This window comes from Anguilla anguilla, chromosome 1 (genome assembly GCF_013347855.1).
Source record: "Anguilla anguilla isolate fAngAng1 chromosome 1, fAngAng1.pri, whole genome shotgun sequence".
In the NCBI taxonomy this organism is placed as follows: Eukaryota; Metazoa; Chordata; class Actinopteri; order Anguilliformes; family Anguillidae; genus Anguilla; species Anguilla anguilla.
The window spans coordinates 60,510,967-60,531,719 of NC_049201.1; the positions used below are offsets into that span (position 1 = coordinate 60,510,967).

The 20,753-nt window shown below is 43.3% G+C and overlaps 1 protein-coding gene across 4 annotated transcripts; it reads right to left on the reverse strand.

The window, feature by feature from the left end:
• Positions 1-900: 900 nt before the first annotated feature.
• Positions 901-19,475, reverse strand: phf20l1 (PHD finger protein 20 like 1). 4 transcript variants are annotated; one of them, XM_035430824.1, is made up of 24 exons: positions 19,336-19,475; positions 18,011-18,124; positions 17,740-17,911; positions 17,329-17,424; positions 16,299-16,383; positions 15,931-16,019; positions 15,100-15,283; positions 13,947-14,081; positions 13,759-13,841; positions 13,024-13,276; positions 11,827-12,000; positions 11,095-11,277; positions 10,767-10,826; positions 10,008-10,301; positions 9,348-9,560; positions 9,162-9,215; positions 8,952-9,059; positions 8,093-8,239; positions 6,361-6,542; positions 5,901-6,000; positions 5,105-5,300; positions 3,668-3,986; positions 3,100-3,265; positions 901-2,495 (listed from the first exon to the last, which is right to left on the reverse strand). In XM_035430824.1, the coding sequence occupies exons 2-24, from the start codon at positions 18,091-18,093 to the stop codon at positions 2,353-2,355; spliced, it is 3,519 nt and encodes a 1,172-aa protein (XP_035286715.1). In that variant the 5' UTR covers positions 18,094-18,124; positions 19,336-19,475; the 3' UTR covers positions 901-2,352. The 4 variants fall into 4 exon arrangements, with proteins under 4 accessions (XP_035286715.1, XP_035286723.1, XP_035286733.1 ...); XM_035430832.1 differs by lacking the exon at positions 17,329-17,424 and having other exon boundaries at positions 2,353-2,495; XM_035430842.1 differs by lacking the exons at positions 901-2,495; positions 3,100-3,265 and adding an exon at positions 3,287-3,499.
• Positions 19,476-20,753: the final 1,278 nt, after the last annotated feature.

Genomic DNA, 20,753 nt, shown 5'->3' on the forward strand with positions numbered 1-20,753 from the left:
TTGAAACTCAGTACAATGTGCCTACGGGCCTTGTAGTATTCACAACTATGCTTGATAATTATTTTCCACAAAATAGATTTATATTCCATCTCCCTTAAATGACAAGTTCCACTTACTATATATAATATGAAAAATGTTTCTCTAACAGATTCCACGTACAATTCCATCCATCCATCCATTATCTATACCCGCTTATCCTGGGCAGGGTCACGAGGGTGCTGGAGCCTATTGCAGCGTGCACTGGGCAAGAGGAAGGAATAAACCCCGGACAGGAAACTGGAGTACCCGGAGGAAACCCACACGGACACGGGGAGAACATGCAAACTCCACACAGAAAGGCCCAGGCCAGATTCAAACCCGTGACCTTCTTGTTGTGAGGCGACAGTGCTACCCACTGCCGTGAGGGATTATTCACAAAGTACCTTTCAAGTATCTAAAAGCAATGGGGGGAGGATCTCACCTCTACATACCACAGGTAAGTACCACAAACCTAGGTGATGTATGGCAGCCATTTTTTAAACAAAATATTCAGTTACCAAAAAAGATGAAAGGGAGAAACTTATTTAACCAGTTAATTGGTGAAAGGGCACTTAACCAAAATTGAGACAAAGCCTGGGAAGGCCTCTACCAGGACACTAGGCAGCACAATTCAAAATGACAATAAAGATCAGAGGATCTTCACTGACCGTGGCATGAGGTGACTTCCCCGGTACCAGTGGGGCAGTTTTTTCTACACGGTCCAGGGGGAAGAATGCCCCTAACAGTTCGCTAACCTCCCTTCTGGTAGACACCCTGGGTTCACCGGTTGCCTCTCATTGTAATCAAGCCAAGCCTCGGCCTGGTTCAGCCATTTGTCAGGAAACCAGCAGTTTGGTCAAACAGTAACAAAGACAAGCCATGGTAAATAAACAGTAAATTTAATGAACAGTTTTACATATAGTAAATTACATAAACAGTCAATTTTGTAGTTTTCTTTTAAATAAATTCTTAATGTACAGCTGGTATATGCAAATGAAAATCAACTTCAAGTTTTATAACCTACCAGTTCTAAAACACACTTTATACAGATCATCAGAAATGCTGGAATTAACACAGGCATTTTCTTCAAGTAAACTTCTTTTTATAGTCTGCCTACATTTTTTTTAGCTTTACAGTTATAAAACTGTACATACATTGTTCAAAACTGCAACACTTTTGTTTAACTTTATTTACATCCAGCTTACTGTGGCTAGACTGTGTTCGCGAGAGGGAGAAGAGGCAGTAGCATACTGTATGGCATGAAACAGTGACCGATCCAATCCATTCCACTTGCAAGACAGTTCATCCTATGATTAGCATATATGCATTTCATTTTCAAATTTCTGTACACCTTTATTCTCCTTATTTCTATGCTCACTCTAGCCAACATGAGAACACTGTTATTTCTGAACTGGATATTCTTGGCACAAAGCATAAATAACCATTCGGTTTTTGAACAATAAAATGGTTATCAATGCATAATTCTGACCAAAACGGTTTCCAGAATAAATCTCTCTTTCAGAATTTTGGGATAACCACACACTCAAGGGGATGGACGCACTGTGGCTGAAATCACTCACACACAAGCATAGACACACACACACACACACGCACATACACACGCAACCACGCACGCACACACACACACTCTCACGCACTGTTAATGGCAGTTGAGATAACGCCCCTCCTATATTGTTTTAGTTCATTTCCCCTTTGTCCACTCCACCCTCCAAGACCCTCAGTGTAGTGTTTAAGTCTGCGGCCGTGGATATACATTTCAAATACAAACATTCCCTCTTCCCTTAATAGAGGTGACAGAACATTACTGTGATCAGCAAGTATTACTGTTAAATTATTACTATTAAAAGTAATAATTACTGTGATCAGTACTTATTACTGTTAAAAGAGAAGAAACTATTGTTTCTTGCTTACTTAAAAAATATAGTGACGGACCTGTGCTGTGTTAATATTATTTGTCTACATATTTTTATAATATTACATCATGTGGTTACCTTTGGGTGATTCACATTCTGTGTTTCTTTACAACATACTCAACACACTATTGACTTTCCTCATTTTGCCTTGTACCTTTACACTATTAGTTCCAAATTCTCATGACACGTACAGGGAACATCCCGCCCCCCCCCCCCCCCCCCCCCCCCACAGAACATTCTCCTGTAGAGTCGGAGGGCTGCCGTTCTCTTCCCGGCGGGAAGCTGGCGTTTTCCCTACGCGCGGGATAGGCTGTCACAGCGATCTCGGTCAGCGGGCAGGACTGTGACTGAGCGGCGGGGGGCTCCCTGTGCCCCCTGGCACCGCCCCCACCCCCCGCGCTCACACAGAACACAGGGAGCTCATCTGCTGCACCTTGCCCAGGTCCGTCAGGAGCTGCTTGATTCTGCATTTGAGCTGAGGCAGCCGAGCCAGGGGCTCCGGGGGCTCCAGCTCCCCGGTGAAGTCCAGCCAGCTCTCCAGCACTGACCACGGAGGGAGGGAGCGAGCGAGCAAGGGAGGGAGGGAGGGAGGGAGGGAGAGAGAGAGAGAGAGAGAGAGAGAGATCACCACATGCAATCTGCTCAGTCAATATTTATATCAATACCACTACCCACAACCATAGCTCCTGCTATTATTATTATTATTATAATAATTATTTAATTGCTTAAATAGCATGTATTGTACATACCCTAATTGATTTATAAACCATCATGAACACTCATAAAGCTGTATATTTAACAGAAGCAGCTCACCTTTTTATTGCCTTTTTATCACCTTTTTACTGCACAGGGCTATAACAGCAGCACCCTTAACCTAACATACAGAGCACCAGACTTGGGAGGTAAAAATGTAGTATTTTTTTCCAGTCCCATAGCCCAGCACTATTTAATGTGACATCTACGCAAGTTATAACATGCTTGAAAAACTTTTAACATCTATTTAATCTACAGTCGATCAAACAGGTAGAACAAACACTACAGTATGATTCTAAGGTCTTGCTATGCTCTTCCATAATCCATGTACCACAGTGCCACCTGGTGGTCGTATCAGTAACCTTGCCATAATATGACACGAGAAGATGGTTACCATCCAGCTCCTTCTCAATGAGATCCATCCTGCTGGCCACCTGGTTCTGAATGTCCTCAATGTGGGTGAGCAGGTTCAGCTGCCACTGCAGGCAGCTGCGGGCCTGTTCGGCTGAGTCGGTACGAGTCTCAGTCAAACAGCCGGACACAGTGATGGCAGTGCTCTCCTGTTGAGAGGAGAGACAACGTTCACACTTCGGGCTGAAAAGGGCCATTGTGAGTTATTTTGCTGATACAACTCTAGGTTTAAGTGACATGGTCACACTGAATCATTATTAGCCAATGAGAAACTCATCTGAAGTTGTGAAATGTATGCGAAAACTCCAAAGCTGTAACTGTATGTCCCAAACAGTTCAGAGGAATGGAGGTCACCAAGAATTGAATGCCCCATGTTCATGCACCTGTGCCAAGAATACAATACACAAGCTCATATCCTGACATCGTAATGGGCGCGTTTCCATTGACAGTGGAATTTCTAACCCAATCAGGGCTCAGAACCAGCTGGGGATCTGATTGGATGATTAAATCAATAAAGAAGATCAGACTTCCTGGTGCAAAGCGGCCCTCACCTCCTCCTCCTTCAGTCCAAACGGTGGGGTGTGGGGGCAGGTCTCGGCCACCACCTCCGGCCCCTCCTCCAGCCGAAACCCCTCCTCGCCCCCCAGGCTGAGGGGGTCAGCGATGGGCCAGGGGCCCAGGCCGAGGCCCGGGGGCTTCTGGTAACTGTGCTCACTGGCAATGTAGGCATCCAGGTTGGAGTTCTGATTCAGGGGGTCGGCCAAGTGCTCCTGGAAGTGGATGCAGTCCGGGACTCCCTCCATGGGCTGGTCCTCCTCCGAGTTCACCCACGACCGTGCCCATAAGTGCAAGTCAGGATTGTGTTTGTTTCTTCAAAGAGGAACAATCAACAAATTTCACTCATTTATATCTACCAACATTTCGTATAACTAGTTGTTTGATATAGCCCCTGAGAGGCCATTTCGGACTGAATTTCACAGAAACACTGTACATTATAACCAGTAAAAAGAAATATCTGCCTATGTAAACAATAATAAACATTATAATGAGTACGCAGCACTTGATGCACCTCAAACCATCTATTGTAAAGAGGAATAGAGCTTAACACAGAGGACAATAAAATACTAAATAAATTCCTCAAATTTGCGACTAGTGACTAAACCAAAGAATAAAAGACCCTGATGAGCTAACAGAATATGTTTGGTGAGCTGAGAGGGCTGATGTTAAGTATGCTGAGCGCACACCTCTCTGTGCTCCAGCTCCCCTTATTTTTAGAGTACCACGTCACGGTCAGCTGTCAAAACTTTATGATGGTGAAAAGGTTACTTCAATCGTGACTAGCCAGCCGACAGAGTGACACGGCACTTTCTAAACGAAGGAAATGAAACCATGCACGTGAAAACATGCGGTGTATTACTCATATCAAAGATGAGAGGAAAGCAAACTGTCATGTCAGACTTGGATAACCTTCAACCTACAAGAGACCCCATCACATTTTCAGTTTCACAGTTCATAGTACGTGGCTGTGTAAAATCTAACTTCTGATATCCTTTAATGAACTGTTGGTTACATTTAATTTTATATACCAAACAAAAATATTGTCATTCAGAACATTTATTTGCAGAAAATGACACCTGGTCAAAACACTAAAAATACAGTTTTGCAAAACATTGAATAATGCTAACCAAATCAGTTTATACCCATAAATGAGCAATAAAATTAACAAAGTCTTGTGGATTGAACAATGGATTCATCAATCAATATTTGGTGGAGTAACCCCGATTCTTCCTAAAAAAATATGGGGTGGTCTGAATTTTTTCCAGAGCTGTATGTGACCAATCATAAAGCACAGTTGTGTCACGAGATACTAACACATGGCACACGAATGTATCGAGGATAGGTTATGAACGCTTCTTAAATGAACACTCGTGCTTCACACACATGACTAAAGGGGAAGAAGCTCCCCTCTGTCCTCTGACGTCACTCACTGTAATATCTCCATTTTGAGCTGCAGGCCGTGGAGCACCTTTTTCACGCTGTACACATCCGCCAGCAGCTGGTGGGTGGAGACGATCTTCTGGGCGTTCTGGTGGGAGTAGTTCTCTGAGAGAAAGGACAGGCCGTACATGTGTCCCCTGTTCAGCCAGTCTTTGTCGTGCTGATATCTGGCACTCCACCTTTGCCCTGTTAATGTAATGAATGTGTCCGTTAGCCAGGACTGCAACACTTCTGACAGCACACAAATATATCGCTATTATAATCATCATCAACACCATGCCGTTGTTATTTTCCTTGTCATCACAACTACGACGGCCACTGCTAATCCTTTACTTGGCTGTTTTCTTGATTTTTGTTTAACCTGCTTAAACTGTTTAAACTGCACCTTGGCTCATCTCAGGCTGAACTCTCAACACTTCACATGGGTTCACCAGCCACACCTATGCTAAATTAAAAACTCTAACCCCTAACCACTTTCTTTGTTTTATAATGATACTCCATATCATCTATTTTCCTCTTGCACCAACTAAGGCATCTAACGTTACATTGCAAGACTATGTATTGACTACTACCATCAGATGTGACCCTGAAGAATCCAGATGTGACCATCAGCGCTGTTGTGTGCATGCATGCACTCTGTCTGCTGAAGGTCAAAATATAAATAGTGTGGGGCTAAACCCAAATGCTCCAAACACAGGGTGTGTGTCCGTGTGCGTGAGAGTGTATGCATGCGTGGGAGTGTGTGCGTGCGTGAGTGTGTGCGTGTGCGCGTACTCGTGCTCTTACTTGGCGGGTCCCTGCAGATGTAGCAGATGTACTGCTCAGGGATACTGTCCTCCAGCAGGCCCATGCACACACTGTGCTGCCAGCACATGCACTCCTCACACTGCATCAGGAGGAGGAAACAGTCCTTACCACACTATTTCTGCACAGTAATTACGGCATAATGCGGGAATACAAATGAACTGATGAAAACGATTTTCCTCAGCACTACCTTCCCTTGATTTCAGCGCAATTTCAGTGTCGCTTTCAAGATTTAACTTTACAAATTACATCCACACTCTAGGAAAGACTGTGTAGAGTTCCAGCTCCCTAAGGACCAGAGTAATAAAACAGCACGGCGCTATGGCTGTCCTACACTTCAGACAAAGCTTCTGAGACGCAGGAGGGATTTTTCTGTCAGATGTAGGACAAAAGAGGGTGAGCTCGGAGAAGCGCAGAGGCGGAGCACGTGAACGTGACGCACCTGGATCATGAAGCCGTTCTCCTCGTCCATCTCGCAGATGCAGCGCACGATCTCGTTGGCGTCGTCGTCCTCCTCCTGAAAGTCGTCCATGGTGAGCGAGTCCAAATCCTGGCCGTACTCCTCCCCGCTCAGAAGCAGGCTCTCCGTGGTCGAGTCCTCCAGGAAGTCGATGTCCGACAGGTCTGAGGAGGGGAAAGATTCCGGTCCAATTACAGTACCCCCTTTGTTCATGGTTACATCTAACCACGCTTTTAACGCTGCCACGACATAGCTCAGGAGGTAAGACCGATTGTCTGGCAGTCGGAGGGTTGCCGGTTCAAACCCCGCCCTGGGTGTGTCGAAGTGTCCTTGAACAAGACACCTAACCCTTAACTGCTCTGGCGAATGAGAGGCATCAATTGTAAAGCGCTTTGGATAAAAGCGCTATATAAACGCAGTCCATTTACCATTTACGTTTATATGAATACAGTAGTCCAAGTGTGAGTTGAAATTCTGCAAAAATACAAATTACATTACATTACATTACAGGCATTTGGCAGAAAATCCAGTTTCTCAGTTTGTGTGTGTGGGGGTAGGGGGAATGCCTTCATATCTGCCTTAATGTGCATTGCATAGAACTGTACAGCTGTTCTTGACAGATAGGCAAAGCAGCACATATCAGATAGTATCTGAATTCATGATTTCCTGAACAGTACTGTAACATTTGACAGTTAAAGCCAAATGTTACTGTAAGTTTCACAGAAAAGCTTTTGTAGGACATAGCACTGTACACTGTACTGTACAAGTCCAGTGTGGAGGTGCAGAGGTCACATTCTTTGCATTCTGTGTCACAAGTCACTGCTCCGAGTTCAGGATAACGATTTACTACTGATTAGACTCAAGCCAAGCGTGCGTACGCACTAAGCACTTTTTTTGTGGTAGAATCTGCTTCTGTAGAAATGTTTTTTTGTCACCCAACACGACTTAACCCCCCGTACCCTGGGTGATGCCAAAGCGAACTGTGCATTGCCCAAAGGAGCTACCGGCCACAGTGGGTACTGCCATGGACCAGAATCGGCACACAGCAGAAGGGATGGCACTGTGACATCACTGATTATGCGCCAGAACTGATAAACCAGCTCTCTTTAATTCTACAACACGTGCAAAGCAGTGTATGATATAAATGGTGCAGCACTAATATAACGGTCAGCAGTGTATGAACAGATATAAATGGTGTAGAAGTACTATAACAGTCAGCAGTGTATGAACAGATATAAATGCTGTAGAAGTACTATAACGGTCAGCAGTGTATGAACAGATATAAATGGTGTAGAAGTACTATAACGGTCAGCAGTGTATGAACAGATATAAATGGTGTAGCGGTACTATAACGGTCAGCAGTGTATGAACAGATATAAATGGTGTAGCGGTACTATAACGGTCAGCAGTGTATGAACAGATATAAATGGTGTAGCGGTACTATAACGGTCAGCAGTGTATGAACAGATATAAATGGTGTAGCGGTACTATTACAGTCAGCAGTGTATGAACAGATATAAATGTTGTAGTGGTACTATAACGGTCAGCAGTGTATGAACAGAATAAATGGTATAGCACTAATATAACGGTCAGCAGCGTATGAACAGATATAAATGGTGTAGAAGTACTATAACGGTCAGCAGTGTATGAACAGATATGAATGGTGTAGGGGTACTATGACGGTGTGGGCTCCAGCTGTCCTGGGGAGACTCACTCTCTCCGGTCAGGTCCACAGACAGGAGGGCACGGGGGTACTGGAAGGTGCTGTGCTTGGAGGGGGCGCTGCTGTGCAGGGCGAAGGGGCTGCTGGAGGAGCACCTCTCCAGGAAGGCCAGGGATATGTCCTCAAAGTCTGAGTAACCTGGGCACAAGCAGGGGAGCACAGGGGCAGTCAGGCTTCCACAGGGGGAGAAACACACCCTAATGACAACACAGCTTTCCGCAGATTCACTCTGTTTTTCATAGCATTAGATGTTTTTTTGCCCCCCATGTGGAATGGCAAGTTGGGTCACCCACATGGCAGGAACACTGCATCTGCAATCTTTCCATGCACACTGCATACTAAATCATACTAATAAAACCCCTTTATTTTCTGGTGTTTGGTGCAGTGGCATATACTTTATAAATATTTACTTCACTAACAGGAAAATAAACAGGATTTTCAGGTCTGAAAATCCCAGCACTGGTTAAAAACCACAGCCTTACAGGCTGCTCAGTACTACAGGAGGAGGCTAGCACTGCATGGAGGAGAGGAATATCTCTCCCAGATGAAACCTGGTTGCTTGTGGGCACCTGGCATGCCTAAAGGATGGGACACATGAAAGGAAAGTGCAGAGATCAAAAGTATCCCACCACCACAGGCTCCCTGTCAGAACTGATATGATGAAGTTTAATGAGTCTAATAAAGTCCAGCTGAGGACTGAACCTGCAGCTACAGGGCCTGGGCTTTTCCATGGGTCATGTTTCCACAAACTGAGCCATTACTGACCCCACATGATCTCTTTATAAACACACCATTCAGTATTTTTATTTCTTTCACAACACGAGCAAGAAGACATCATCTCTACACTCACTGTGCTGCTTTGATTTCTTTTTCTTCTTTTTCTTTTTCTTTAGTTTAATTTTAAAAGGGTCTTTTTCCTTTTTGTCTTTCCGTTCTTTGTCCTTCTCTTTCTTTTTCCCTGAAATACAAAAAGTGTTTTTTTTTTTTTTTTTTTTTTTTTTAATAAACGATAAAATACTGCACTGAAATACATACGCAGTTGCTGAAATTGAACTCTTACCAGTTGGCTGACATTTGTCCTCAAGCTTGATTTTTTTCTCAGTTTTTATGAGTCCTATGGAAGCGAAGTCAAGCAGTAATGAGAAATAGTTCAGTACACGATTCTCTCAGATTGCCATCGGAGTGTGGTATCTATGGTACAGTGGTTACCATGACGTCAGCCCATTCCAGGACATGCAGCACTCACCTGGCTCCATGTGGGGGTCCTTCTCGATCACCTTCTTTATCACCTTATCGTGCAGGTTCTCCAAGCTCCTCTCCCGGGACAGAAGAGGGAGCGGCACCTCTGAACTGTCCGAACTGACCGAGACAGAGGAGCGCTTCTTCTTGCTGAATTTGGGGGGTCTGGAACAACCACCCAAACACTCGAGCGGCACAATGTGAGTGGGAGGAGAGAGCGCTACATAACAGAAAGAAGAAAAAATTTTTATTGAAAAACGAACACTGACTAATCATCGACTCGTAGCATAATGCCTAATCTCACATTATTTAAAAGACCCTTGATAGCCACCAATGGGGAATGTGATAAAGCATGGATTTAGAAGGTACAAAGGTCTGCACATAGTAGAGAGGTTGAGCAATAGAGCAAGACAGAGAGAGAGAGAGAGTGTGAGAGAGAGCGTGAGAGAGAGAGAGAGAGTGTGAGAGAGAGAGGGAGAGTGTGAGAGAGAGAGAGAGAGAGAGAGTGAGTGAGTGAGTGAAAGAGAGAGAGAGAGAGAGGGGGGGGGAGGGAGAGAGAGAGAGAGACAGAGTGTGAGAGAGAGAGAGAGAGACAGAGTGTGAGAGAGACAGAGAGGGAGAGTGTGAGAGAGAGAGAGAGAGAGAGAGTGTGAGGGCATTTCCGTACAGGAGGAGGTGGAGACAGTCCTGCGGCGCCTGTTGTCGGGGTTCTCCAGCAGCAGGGTGCTCGTGGGCACGGTGGCGGACGTGGCCCGGGTTCGCCCCGCCCTGTCAGGTGACCACGCCTCTGACTCCACCTCCTTGTCGGCGCTGTGGTAGTACTTCAGGTGGTAGTCCAGAAGCTTGGCTTTGCGGAAGGCCTTCGAACAGCCTGGGACCTGACACTTGAACTTGTTGTGGTCCAGATCAAAGAGGGGCTCATTCGGAGATGTGGGGTCATCGCTCCTTCTTACGTTAATTACTGAAAAGGGGTGGGAAGACACATCTGAGTGGTGCTGCTCACCTGAACATTAACGCTGCTCGTACAAATCACTGTTTCGCATCAGATAAGCACAATTACATCACACAAGTTTACTTAATAGCAAGCTGCTTGGTTCTATGTTCACATTAGTATGGTGTGCTTTTGTTGTTGAAAGAACAATTGTTAAGCACAAGAAATATTTTTGTGGGGGTTTTTTCTGTTTTTCAGCATGATCCCTATTTTATGTAACAGCAATCAGAGTCACACCTGCAATGTGCACATACTGCATCATGCCATAGTAGCCTTGTAGGTCACTCTTTACATGATAACACATCAGAATATTTTTGTCTTTGAAAAGGAAAAAAAAACTAAATTATTTTACAAACCAGAAAGAGTGAGCAACACAATTAGCCAAATACAAAAACATGGCAAGGTAAAAGGAGCAAACGAAGGACGGGTGCATACTGGGTTCTCTGGTGTGTTTGTTGGGCTTGGGAGTCCTGGCTGTAACCTTCGGCCCAGCAGCTACGAGAGGGACACAAAATGAAGATTTCAGCTTCTGAGGTAAACCTCAAGATATTCAGGAGAATATCAGTACAAAACTCATGTTCATTAAAAAGTTCTGAGCAGAAACAGTACATAGACAAACAAAATATTCATCATTCATTCTATTTCCATTCCATTAAGTCAACTTAAAAATGAAAAAGACAGCATATTTATTTACACATTTTGGTCTCTTTGGTGTCACTATAGTTTGCAGAGCACACTACCTTCCCCTCCACCCCTGGTTTACCTGCAGCCGTAGGGGATGATTTCATACCAGGGACCATCTGATTGGATAAGGAGGTGTCAGTCTGCTCGTCTTTCACTGTGATTGGAGGATGAGGTGGTAGGAGGGATGTTTCTGGTGGTACAACTACACTGAGATCAGAAAGGGGCAACTCCACAGACTTCTCCACATTGTCAATGTGCTGAGCTGAAAGATAAATGCATCAGTTAAAAGCATTAGATTTTAGTCGGACACACAAAAGACACAATAAAATATATCCTTCATTTATATTACTGTAGTAATTTGCTTGGCAGAAGTTCTTATCCAGAACAGTATACATAACTTTTTTTGATTTGTAAAAATTCATACATATAATTTCTCAACAAAGCAGGTTTTCTAGCCATTATGCCATACATCCACTCAGCAGAAACTACATCTTTTAGTTCCGAGGTAATCAAACTTTTATTTTCAATATACAAAAAACCCCTTGTCTTTCTCTCTTTGAAATTCATTTCAGGCTTTCTGGAAGAAGTGTTCAGACCTCTCTGATACTCAGCCAGACATGTCAAGACCACACACAAAAAATTGGCAGCAAGCTGTTTCAGATTCTTTCTACGTCCAACAAAGTGTTTTCTGAGGGCTTTACTGCCTCATAAAAACCCAGCAGGGGCCTTTCATATGAAAAACACCTGAATTCAGTTTAAACAACACGAGGCTGCACATGATGTGGGCCTTGAGTGACCCAGTGACACTCACTCTGAGGAGCCCGCAGGCTGGACTGAGCCATTCTGCCCTCAGAGGCAGGGAGACCGCTGCTCACGGGCTCGAGCAGGGACTCGGGGGTGGGAGTGGCCAGGCGCTGAGAGCGTCTCCGTCGCTGGCTTTGCTCTGTCGCTCGGGGAGAGCTGGGGGGAGCCGTCACAGGAAGTCCTGCAGAGAGTAACAAACAACAAACTTCAGAGAACCCCATTGTCTCCTTCTGGCGACTACACTTTTTTCATTAAAAAAACAAATAAAACAAAAGCTTTCTTAGCAGGTACATACACAAGGGTGGCTACCATTCTCGTGTTTTCCATTCTGCTCTGTTTCATCTTACTACATATTAACGATTATGATTATGATTTCAAATGATTACATCTAGTTGGTAGTTTGTCTTCCAAAGCAGAGCCCCTCCCCATATTTCCACAAACACTACTTCACGCAGCTAAAGATAAAGGCTGAAGAAATGAATGAGAGCGCTCCAGTAAACTGAAAGTAAGCATGAACATAAATACAGCCATTTTAGGTCATGCATGTCATTGCCTTCACTGCAGGAATGTAGAGTCCAGGTCATGTGCCTGTCTGATTAGGATAAGACTGGGATGGCACTTGGTACAGTGACTTTCTATGGAGGAAAGTATAAATGCTTAAAGCTTATGCCAGGAGCCATACCACCATGTAACCTGTGCCTACTGAATTGCTGAAGCTAAGCAGGTATGGGCTTGGTTTTTACTTGGATAAGAGACCAAAGTTTCTGCTGAAGGTGGTGTGGGTAGGCCAGTAAGGAGCCATAAACCCCAATGCACCAGTGCAGTGATGGGGAAACTGAGCTGTAGGAGATGATCACTGTCGGATGAGACAGGAAGATACCATGACACTGATCAGAAAGAGTAGGGGGTTCCCCAGTGTACTGCCAAAATTCCCAGTCTGGCTCTCTCAACCTGTCAACAAATCATTCCCCAGTTTAACTGGTCAGCTGATGAGGCGTGAGCGTTCAGGTGAAAAATGGCTGCTGTGCATCACCCAAGTGGGTGCTGTACATTGGTGGTGGTTGACTAAAGTAAAGTCCTTTGAGTCGCCAGCGATGATAAAAAAAATAACACTATAAAAATACAAGGAATTAGTTTAGGCCTGCTAAGAATAATATTTTTCCATGGTCTTATGTAGTACAGTACAGAGCCCCACTCCACCCACCAGCATGAGTGATGTTGGGGGGGCTGGGCACCAGGATGGGGGCTGCCAGTACCACGGCCCCTCCTGTGGATGTGGCAGAGGAGCAGGGCCTGGGCTGTTTCTGGCAGCCGTGAGTTTCTCCAGGCTCCGCTCTGAGCCGCCTGCTCCCAGCCCTGCAGTGAGACCCTGCCATGACAGGGGCGTGTCTCTGGGAAGATGGCATCTGGACACAGTCCTCCGGCGTTCCTGGCTCCTCCCCTCCTGCCTCAGGGCCCTGAGAGGTGGAAATCATGACCATCGAGTCAAGAGTCCAGTTTTAAAATGCAACTTGGCACACAATGAGGCATTATGGTAACACCATGGCCCCATCACATAACCATTAATAAAGCATCATTAACATATATTAAGGTTAAGAAAATGAACTGTTTCACTGTGTATGTCCCAAAGATGATGCTACTGATCCCTGACTTAAAAAATTCTCATCAATCATAAATTAATCCAAATGTTTAAAGTACTCGTTCATTTGTTTTGTAATGTTTGTCTTAAAGTCACTTGTAATTAAAGCGTTAATACCAACTTTAGGTAAGGCAATCCAAAAACAAAGTTTAAAACAAATGTATGAGTGGTGCTCCGAAGAAACTGACAATGAACAATCAATGAGTAACCACATGCACTAAATTTAGTATGCACTGAAACAATGCACTTCAACTGGGCCTTCAAAGATAAGCCATTGCACAGATATAAAGAAGTAAATACCTCTTCAGATGTCCCAGGAAGGTCAGCCTGCTCTTCCTTGTGAAAGCTCTCATCCTCACTTACTACCTTTGAGACTAAAAGCCCTACAATTTGCATAACATATGGGTGTTTTTTACAAAGTCATTTCAAAAGGAACTCAAATGAAATCAGTGAAATATAAAATGGAAAAGGGCGGGTGAAAACGCTACCTGTATTTTTGCTGAGGCGAGCTCTCTTGGAGTTGAATAAACTCCCCTGTTTAGTTTTTTTCCGTTTCATTTTTGCTGACTCCAGCCGCTCAGGTGATGGCTTTACTTCTTCCTCAACAGCAGATTCCAAGGTAACTTAACGGTGTAGGGAGACAAGAGTGTTGACAAAATAAAAACTGAAAACCAAAAAAAACTGATGTTTTGAGGAATTTATACACACCTGGTACTGAAATACATGTAAACGCTATTTAGCAGAGCTACTCAACTGTACATGGTAGGCTACAGCCCAATACGTCGCCGAGCTCTGCGTAAACCAAAAACGCTCAGACCTAGAGAGTTAAAGTTATTTTCCAGACAATGATAATTGAATCAGTTCATTAAGTTTCTGTAATATGAAATGACAGCATGCAGACACTGCTGGACCAGGGCTGTGTAGCCCGACAGACACTGTGGCCCTGCAGGACCAGGGCTGTGTAGCCCTGCAGACACTGTGGCCCTGCAGGACCAGGGCTGTGTGGCCCTGCAGGACCAGGGCTGTGTGGCCCTGCAGGACCAGGGCTGTGTGGCCCTGCAGACACTGTGGCCCTGCAGGACCAGGGCTGTGTGGCCCTGCAGACACTGTGGCCCTGCAGGACCAGGGCTGTGTGGCCCTACAGACACTGTGGCCCTGCAGGACCAGGGCTGTGTGGCCCTGCAGACACTGTGGCCCTGCAGGACCAGGGCTGTGTGGCCCTACAGACACTGTGGCCCTGCAGGACCAGGGCTGTGTGGCCCTGCAGACACTGTGGCCCTGCAGGACCAGGGCTGTGTGGCCCTGCAGACACTGTGGCCCTGCAGGACCAGGGCTGTGTGGCCCTACAGACACTGTGGCCCTGCAGGACCAGGGCTGTGTGGCCCTGCAGACACTATGGCCCTGCAGGACCAGGGCTGTGTGGCCCTGCAGACACTGTGGCCCTGCAGGACCAGGGCTGTGTGGCCCTGCAGACACTGTGGCCCTGCAGGACCAGGGCTGTGTGGCCCTGCAGCACCAGGGCTGTGTGGCCCTGCAGACACTGCATCATACCAGAACCAGCATCATACATGTAGTACTAGTGAAGAACTGTGTGCTGATAAGAATACTCTTCCAGGATTAAAGCAAGGGCACACGCTTTACCAGATTTCTCAGAGTCCAGATCTTCATCCGTATCTTCCGAGTCTGTGTCCTCATCAGATTCACTGTCAGAGTCCTCCTCCCTCCTGGCCTCCTTGTCCTTGTTGCTGTTGGCACTGGTTCGAGGCTTGCAGGCCCCTTTGCTTTTGGCAGCAGCCGTGGCTGCTTTTACCAAAGCAATCCAGTCCTGGTTAAAAAAAAGAACAGAATTCCTCATTCAAGACACTGGAGGATGGGCAGTACACTGAAAGTTCGATCACACACTTGACATAGCGCTTCTACAGGAGACTAAATGTGATTTTATGGCCACTGTTCAATAACACAACCACAGTTATATTGGTTTTTAATAGTGTCCTCCAGAAAGTTCACAAAATATAATTTCTGCCAACAGAGCTCTAAAACTCAAAGCTAGTAGGGCTATATATTCATAACTCATGTTTAATTAATTGATATGAATTTTAAAAAACAATAACTGAGAAAGAAAACACTTGCATATCCATCTGTACCTAATATTTGTAATCTACATTTTTGGAGTAAACTATTGTATGTTTCCTAGCATAGTGTGGAATATCACATACTAGAAAATGTAACACTGCAGCATAATAAAGAATTCCACTCTATCAGTTTGTAGATATGAGCACAGAGTTTAAGCAACAGTTGGCTTTGCCCATTTATTTAACATCACTTATAATTAATACATTTAGGTATAAATATGATTAAATATGACAGGAATTAGACCTCAAATTAATATTGTAAATGGATACGTGCGAGTAGTGCTTGCACTGAAAAATAGGTACATCAGAACCTCCAACATTTCTCCTCAAATCATCTTACCTGACCTTTCGCATCTTCTGGCATTGATTTGATATGCATTCTTTTCACACAGCGAATAACCCCATCGTAGAACTGCACTGTATAAGTACCTGGAAATTGACATTCAGATGACAAAAGCTGACACGAAAACATAAAACAAAAAACATACAATATATGCACAAAAGATGTGGCGCGTGTCATATAAAGGAGTAGTACTTCACTGACTGAAATTTGTAATGGTGTTTATAATCTAAATTAAAACATCACCACTATTAGCATTAACAGTGTAATGCTTGCGTTCACTTGCAAGTGAGAATTCAGGGGAAATGAAAATGAGCCTCATTCTGTAAAATCCTGCTAACGCATCCAGAAAAGCCAATCATACCCACCTTCTTTGTTTACAGTTTCAATCTTAGCAGGGTAGTAACGGCAATCTGTCCATCGTGCCAGCACTTCCTCTCCATCCTTCAAAACCTGTACAGGAAACAAAAGCAAAAATACAAATATTTCACTCTCAAACACTTAACTGGCAGACATGATAATGTCCCAGGGGTACACAAACTCAAGTTTCAAAGGTAAAGATGCTTTGAAACTTGAATCCAAATTTTACCAAGTGAATGGTCTTGCAACTGTGGTTGTGTCTTAATTTTGCATCACCGGTCACCCACTTTCCAGTAAGGTCTCCGACTTGGGATACAAACTAAACTGGTTAGCCCTCACCTTTTTAAATGTTAAGCAATTGTAATACTTAAAAATTATTTTATGTTTGAAAAACAGTTCCGGCTCCACAACTGAAATTACTACGTATGAAAAGCATATAAATAGCATCCTATCATAAGTAAATAGCAGATATCCTTCCTGGAGCAATCAAGCTTTCAAAGTTTTTAATTTTCCTGTGGTATTACTTGCTAGCTTGATTAAACTCTGGGTGGTTTATCGACATACTATAATTATAACTATTATATTTTAGCCCAGCCATAAATATCCTGATTGGAATTAAACACACGACATATGTAGAATTCCACAGTTAAAAAACATAATATTAATGAAAAAGAAATACCTGATAAAAATGGTTGAAAACTTAATTTAAAAAAAAAAAAAAAAGAACACAACATGCACCTTTTCTTTTGCCAGAATACACTATATTTACAACATGGCACAGTATATACTGTTAGAGGCCAAGACTTATGACCAGTGGGTCGCAGGTTAAAATTCTGGATGATCACTGCTGCTGCTCTCTTCAGCAAGGTACCTGAATTTATTCATTAATTGACTAGCTTTATTAATGCCTAGGTGAAATGTAAGAAACTGGATAAGGACATCTTCAAAGCAAATGGAAATAAATACTGAGACACTGGTGAGTCAAGCAGTTATTCCAGCCAAATCACTATAAGCGTCTGAGTGATGGGAGCGTATTACTTGTCTTGACTGTGGTAACTCTGTTTGGTCCTCTCTGCTCTCCGTACATCCAGGAGGCTCACGATAGCGAGATGTTCTTATCTCACCGAGTCTCTCCTGGCAGAAATGTTTATGAGATATACATCAAGAATTAGTTAAATTGATCAAAAGATAACTTTAAAGAGAAATTAGAACAGCATTCATATTCAACCTTTAAAAAAAAAAAAAAAAAAAATCAAAACAACTTCTGAAGCATTTGCTCATCCCTGAAGACTGGGCATGCCTTATCCTTGAACATCACAATATTCTCCAAAGTGAATCCATCATCTGCAATACTTTCAATTTAGGGAATGTTCCTGGTGTGCACATGAAGGTGATTGTGTAGGTGTGTTGGGGGTGGGGGACTGTGCCTCGAGAAGAAAAGACCCTCACAGATATCTCCTCTTCATCCTTGAGTCCCTCTTTGCGGAGTGCTGTTCTCTCCAAAGGACGAAGCCTGTTGCTGTCCCAGAAGATCCACTCATCATAGCGATGGCTCCAGCGGTCGAAATGAACAAGCATTTTTCCTTCATCATAGTCTATCTTCTCAATGCGAGAAGGGTACCTATGTAAATTTAGTTTGGGTGATACAATAACAAGTGGTAAGGGTGAGAATTAAAAAGTCATAAATTGAATATTAACACAGAAAAAAGTTTTTGCATACCATTTTTGTAAGTAATCCTGAGCCTCAACTCTGGCACCAACTTCAAATGTGATTCCTGGACGATTTGGGGGCTTCTTGCTCATCTTCGTCTGTCAAGACTGATGCTTTCTCAGCCTGTGGGGGAACAAAACCATGTGAATGGTCATTAATGCAGACATTTAAAGATTTGTAGCTTTTTATAAAATTTTATAATTTTGATGACATGTAGTAAAATTGTTGAAAAATGAATTGTCTAGCCATTAACTTTTTACCATGGGACTATACTGCGCCATGCATGGGACTTGCACGAATACCTATGAATGATACAATCTACATGACAGTCGACACAAACAACAGTTTTGAACTTCATCTTGCATTAACTAGTTTGTTATTAAGATCTATTAGTCAAAAAAACTACTTTAATTCATAAACACTCTATCTAACCCTTATAATAGGTTAACGAGCTAACTACAAGAACATTGGAGAAGATGTAGAACCTTAGCAAGTGCGAGTAAACTGGTGAGCAGGTTTTGACCATTTTAAAGGTGTGGAAACGCAAAACCGCGACAGACGACAGCGAATAATGGAACTGGCTTACAAAATATCAAAAATAAGTTGCGTTAGCTCGATTCAATACTTCTGGCCAGTTGACTTTACAAACTGTCGAAAAAATACGGTTATGATATCTATCTGGGAAACAACTCTAGCTTGCTTGCAAGTTATCATGGTGCCTTTACAGTAAGATGGAAAATAGTTCGCTGTAAGTCCGGAACAATCTAGCTAGCTGGTAATTGATAGTAAGTTATTTTCAGTGGCAAGGTAACTTAGCTAACAACTGCTAATGTTTTAACTTTTCTGCAATATTCACCAGCAGTCAAACAACTCCACTCGTTCAGATGTGCATGCTGGACAGCTAGGTTGTTCTGACACAGCTTGCTAGTTAGCTATCTAACTAGCCACTGTCATATTACTGGGCGCTAGCTAGCTACCAACTTTCCTTGATAAAGACAGTCAGATGTATCTTCCTGAAAGTGGAACATGAAATATGAAGTAACACAACAATTTAAGAAATTAATACTCCGTTACATTTCGGTGATTAATTCAGCCAGCTAGCTATGGGCCCAAGCGTATAGCTAGCTAGTATGCAATTAGCTTGCTACTTTGCTTGCTGGATAGCTAGTCAGCTAGCCAGCTAACGTTAGCTTCAGAACTCAACTTAGCCACCAAGCCTGGTATAGCTAGCAAGATTGCTGGCTTGCAAGTAATTAAGTTATCACAGTCAGCAGTTATAACATCTGTACTGTTCGTACAGCACGTTCGTTGAGATGAACAGCAAGTTGTTTTACCTTTGCAAACACATTAAAGAAGGTTGCTATTTTTAAAACTCAGCCTTCTTTCCATTCTTCTGCTCTCGGATACTTTAACCCTCTCCCCGAACCCAAACACAGTGGCGTCAGCAGTACGTAACCACTGCGACTCAAGGAGGCGAGCCATTCAGGGACGAGACATTACAATCACGTGACAATGAAGAAAATATGATCCCCTCTCCTCTGAAAGATACAGTATGTAGATTGTCACAACAGTAACTTTTGACTAATGATTATCAAGACTTTCTGCCATGCACCCTACGTCCTTCTGTAATTTTTAAAACATGGTTTGTGCTTCTCTGTGTACTTGTTGGTCAGGTAAATAATAGTTCCTAACCCATTTCTCCACATTCATAAATACTTAAAGGATGAACATGATGGGTCTTCCTTGGGTAAAGGCTGGGGCCTGGTCCACTTAACTTTTTTGCTGTATTTGGAGTATACAGGCCTAGTGTCTTAAGTGCACAAATACTGTACATGTGTACACATTTCAGATACTAGATAATTCACTCATTAACAGCATACATTTTGGTAATGTTTTCTGATGGATTCTATCCAGCTATGTGAACTAAAAGTAAACATTTGTGTTGGTCTACATTAATAAACTGTAGTAGCCTATATATAGTATGGGCTCAGTGCCTCTGATCTGTCATCTCTTAATGCAGCTTTTGGAGAAGCTTTTTTTCATACAGGAGATCCATGGAGACTCAATTTTGAAAGGAGCTTTTTATTCTTTTTGTGAAAATAACATCTTCATTCCAGAAGTACACATTGATGCACATGTCAGTTCCACCAGCAGTATTATAGACCATTAGGTCAGTCTGTCACCTCATAATTTCTCTCTCATAATGCACTTACAACAAATAGGGAGGTACTGAAATGCTAATGTTTACAGTAGCTCACAATATTCATTGCTTCATCTGTTCTACTGAAAATAAAACCAGTGCTTTCAAGTGCTTGGAAGGAGAATACATTGCTTAAATGAAAGCAAAACTGTATGTTATATTGTTAATTGATTACAAAGCAGTTCCAACACCAGTGTATAAAATTATATTCATAGCTGCTGCATGCATTATGTTTGATGAACATTACAAGACGTCCACAGCAGAGCTTGCATTCTTATTGGCCCATCATTCTTCCAGCCCCGTCGTGGCAGTTGTTAAAGATGAGGCTATAGTCAGTGCCTCCAGCTTTTACAAAGTCAGAGACGGTCTTACTCCCCCTAAAATCTTTTGTCTCGAAGATCTGCTTTCAGAAAAATCAATTACAGTTACATCAGTTGAAATCACAGGGAGACATTGAGTAAAAACACATCAGTTTTATCATCATAAGTTAAGATATTGTGCAAGCATCATTTCAGTAGTTATACTCTATATCAAGTACCAGGACAAATACAA

What these genes read in the sequence shown, in the direction of transcription:
- phf20l1 (XM_035430824.1), bottom strand. Translation starts at nt 18,093, where the DNA reads ATGAGCAAGAAGCCCCCAAATCGTCCAGGAATCACATTTGAAGTTGGT. An exon ending in TGAAACTGTAAACAAAGAAG is followed by an intron (nt 16,020 to 16,298) that starts GTGGGTATGATT and finishes GTCAATTTCCAG; the next exon opens with GTACTTATACAGTGCAGTTC. An exon ending in AAAGAAATCAAAGCAGCACA is followed by an intron (nt 8,240 to 8,951) that starts GTGAGTGTAGAG and finishes GCTTGTGCCCAG; the next exon opens with GTTACTCAGACTTTGAGGAC.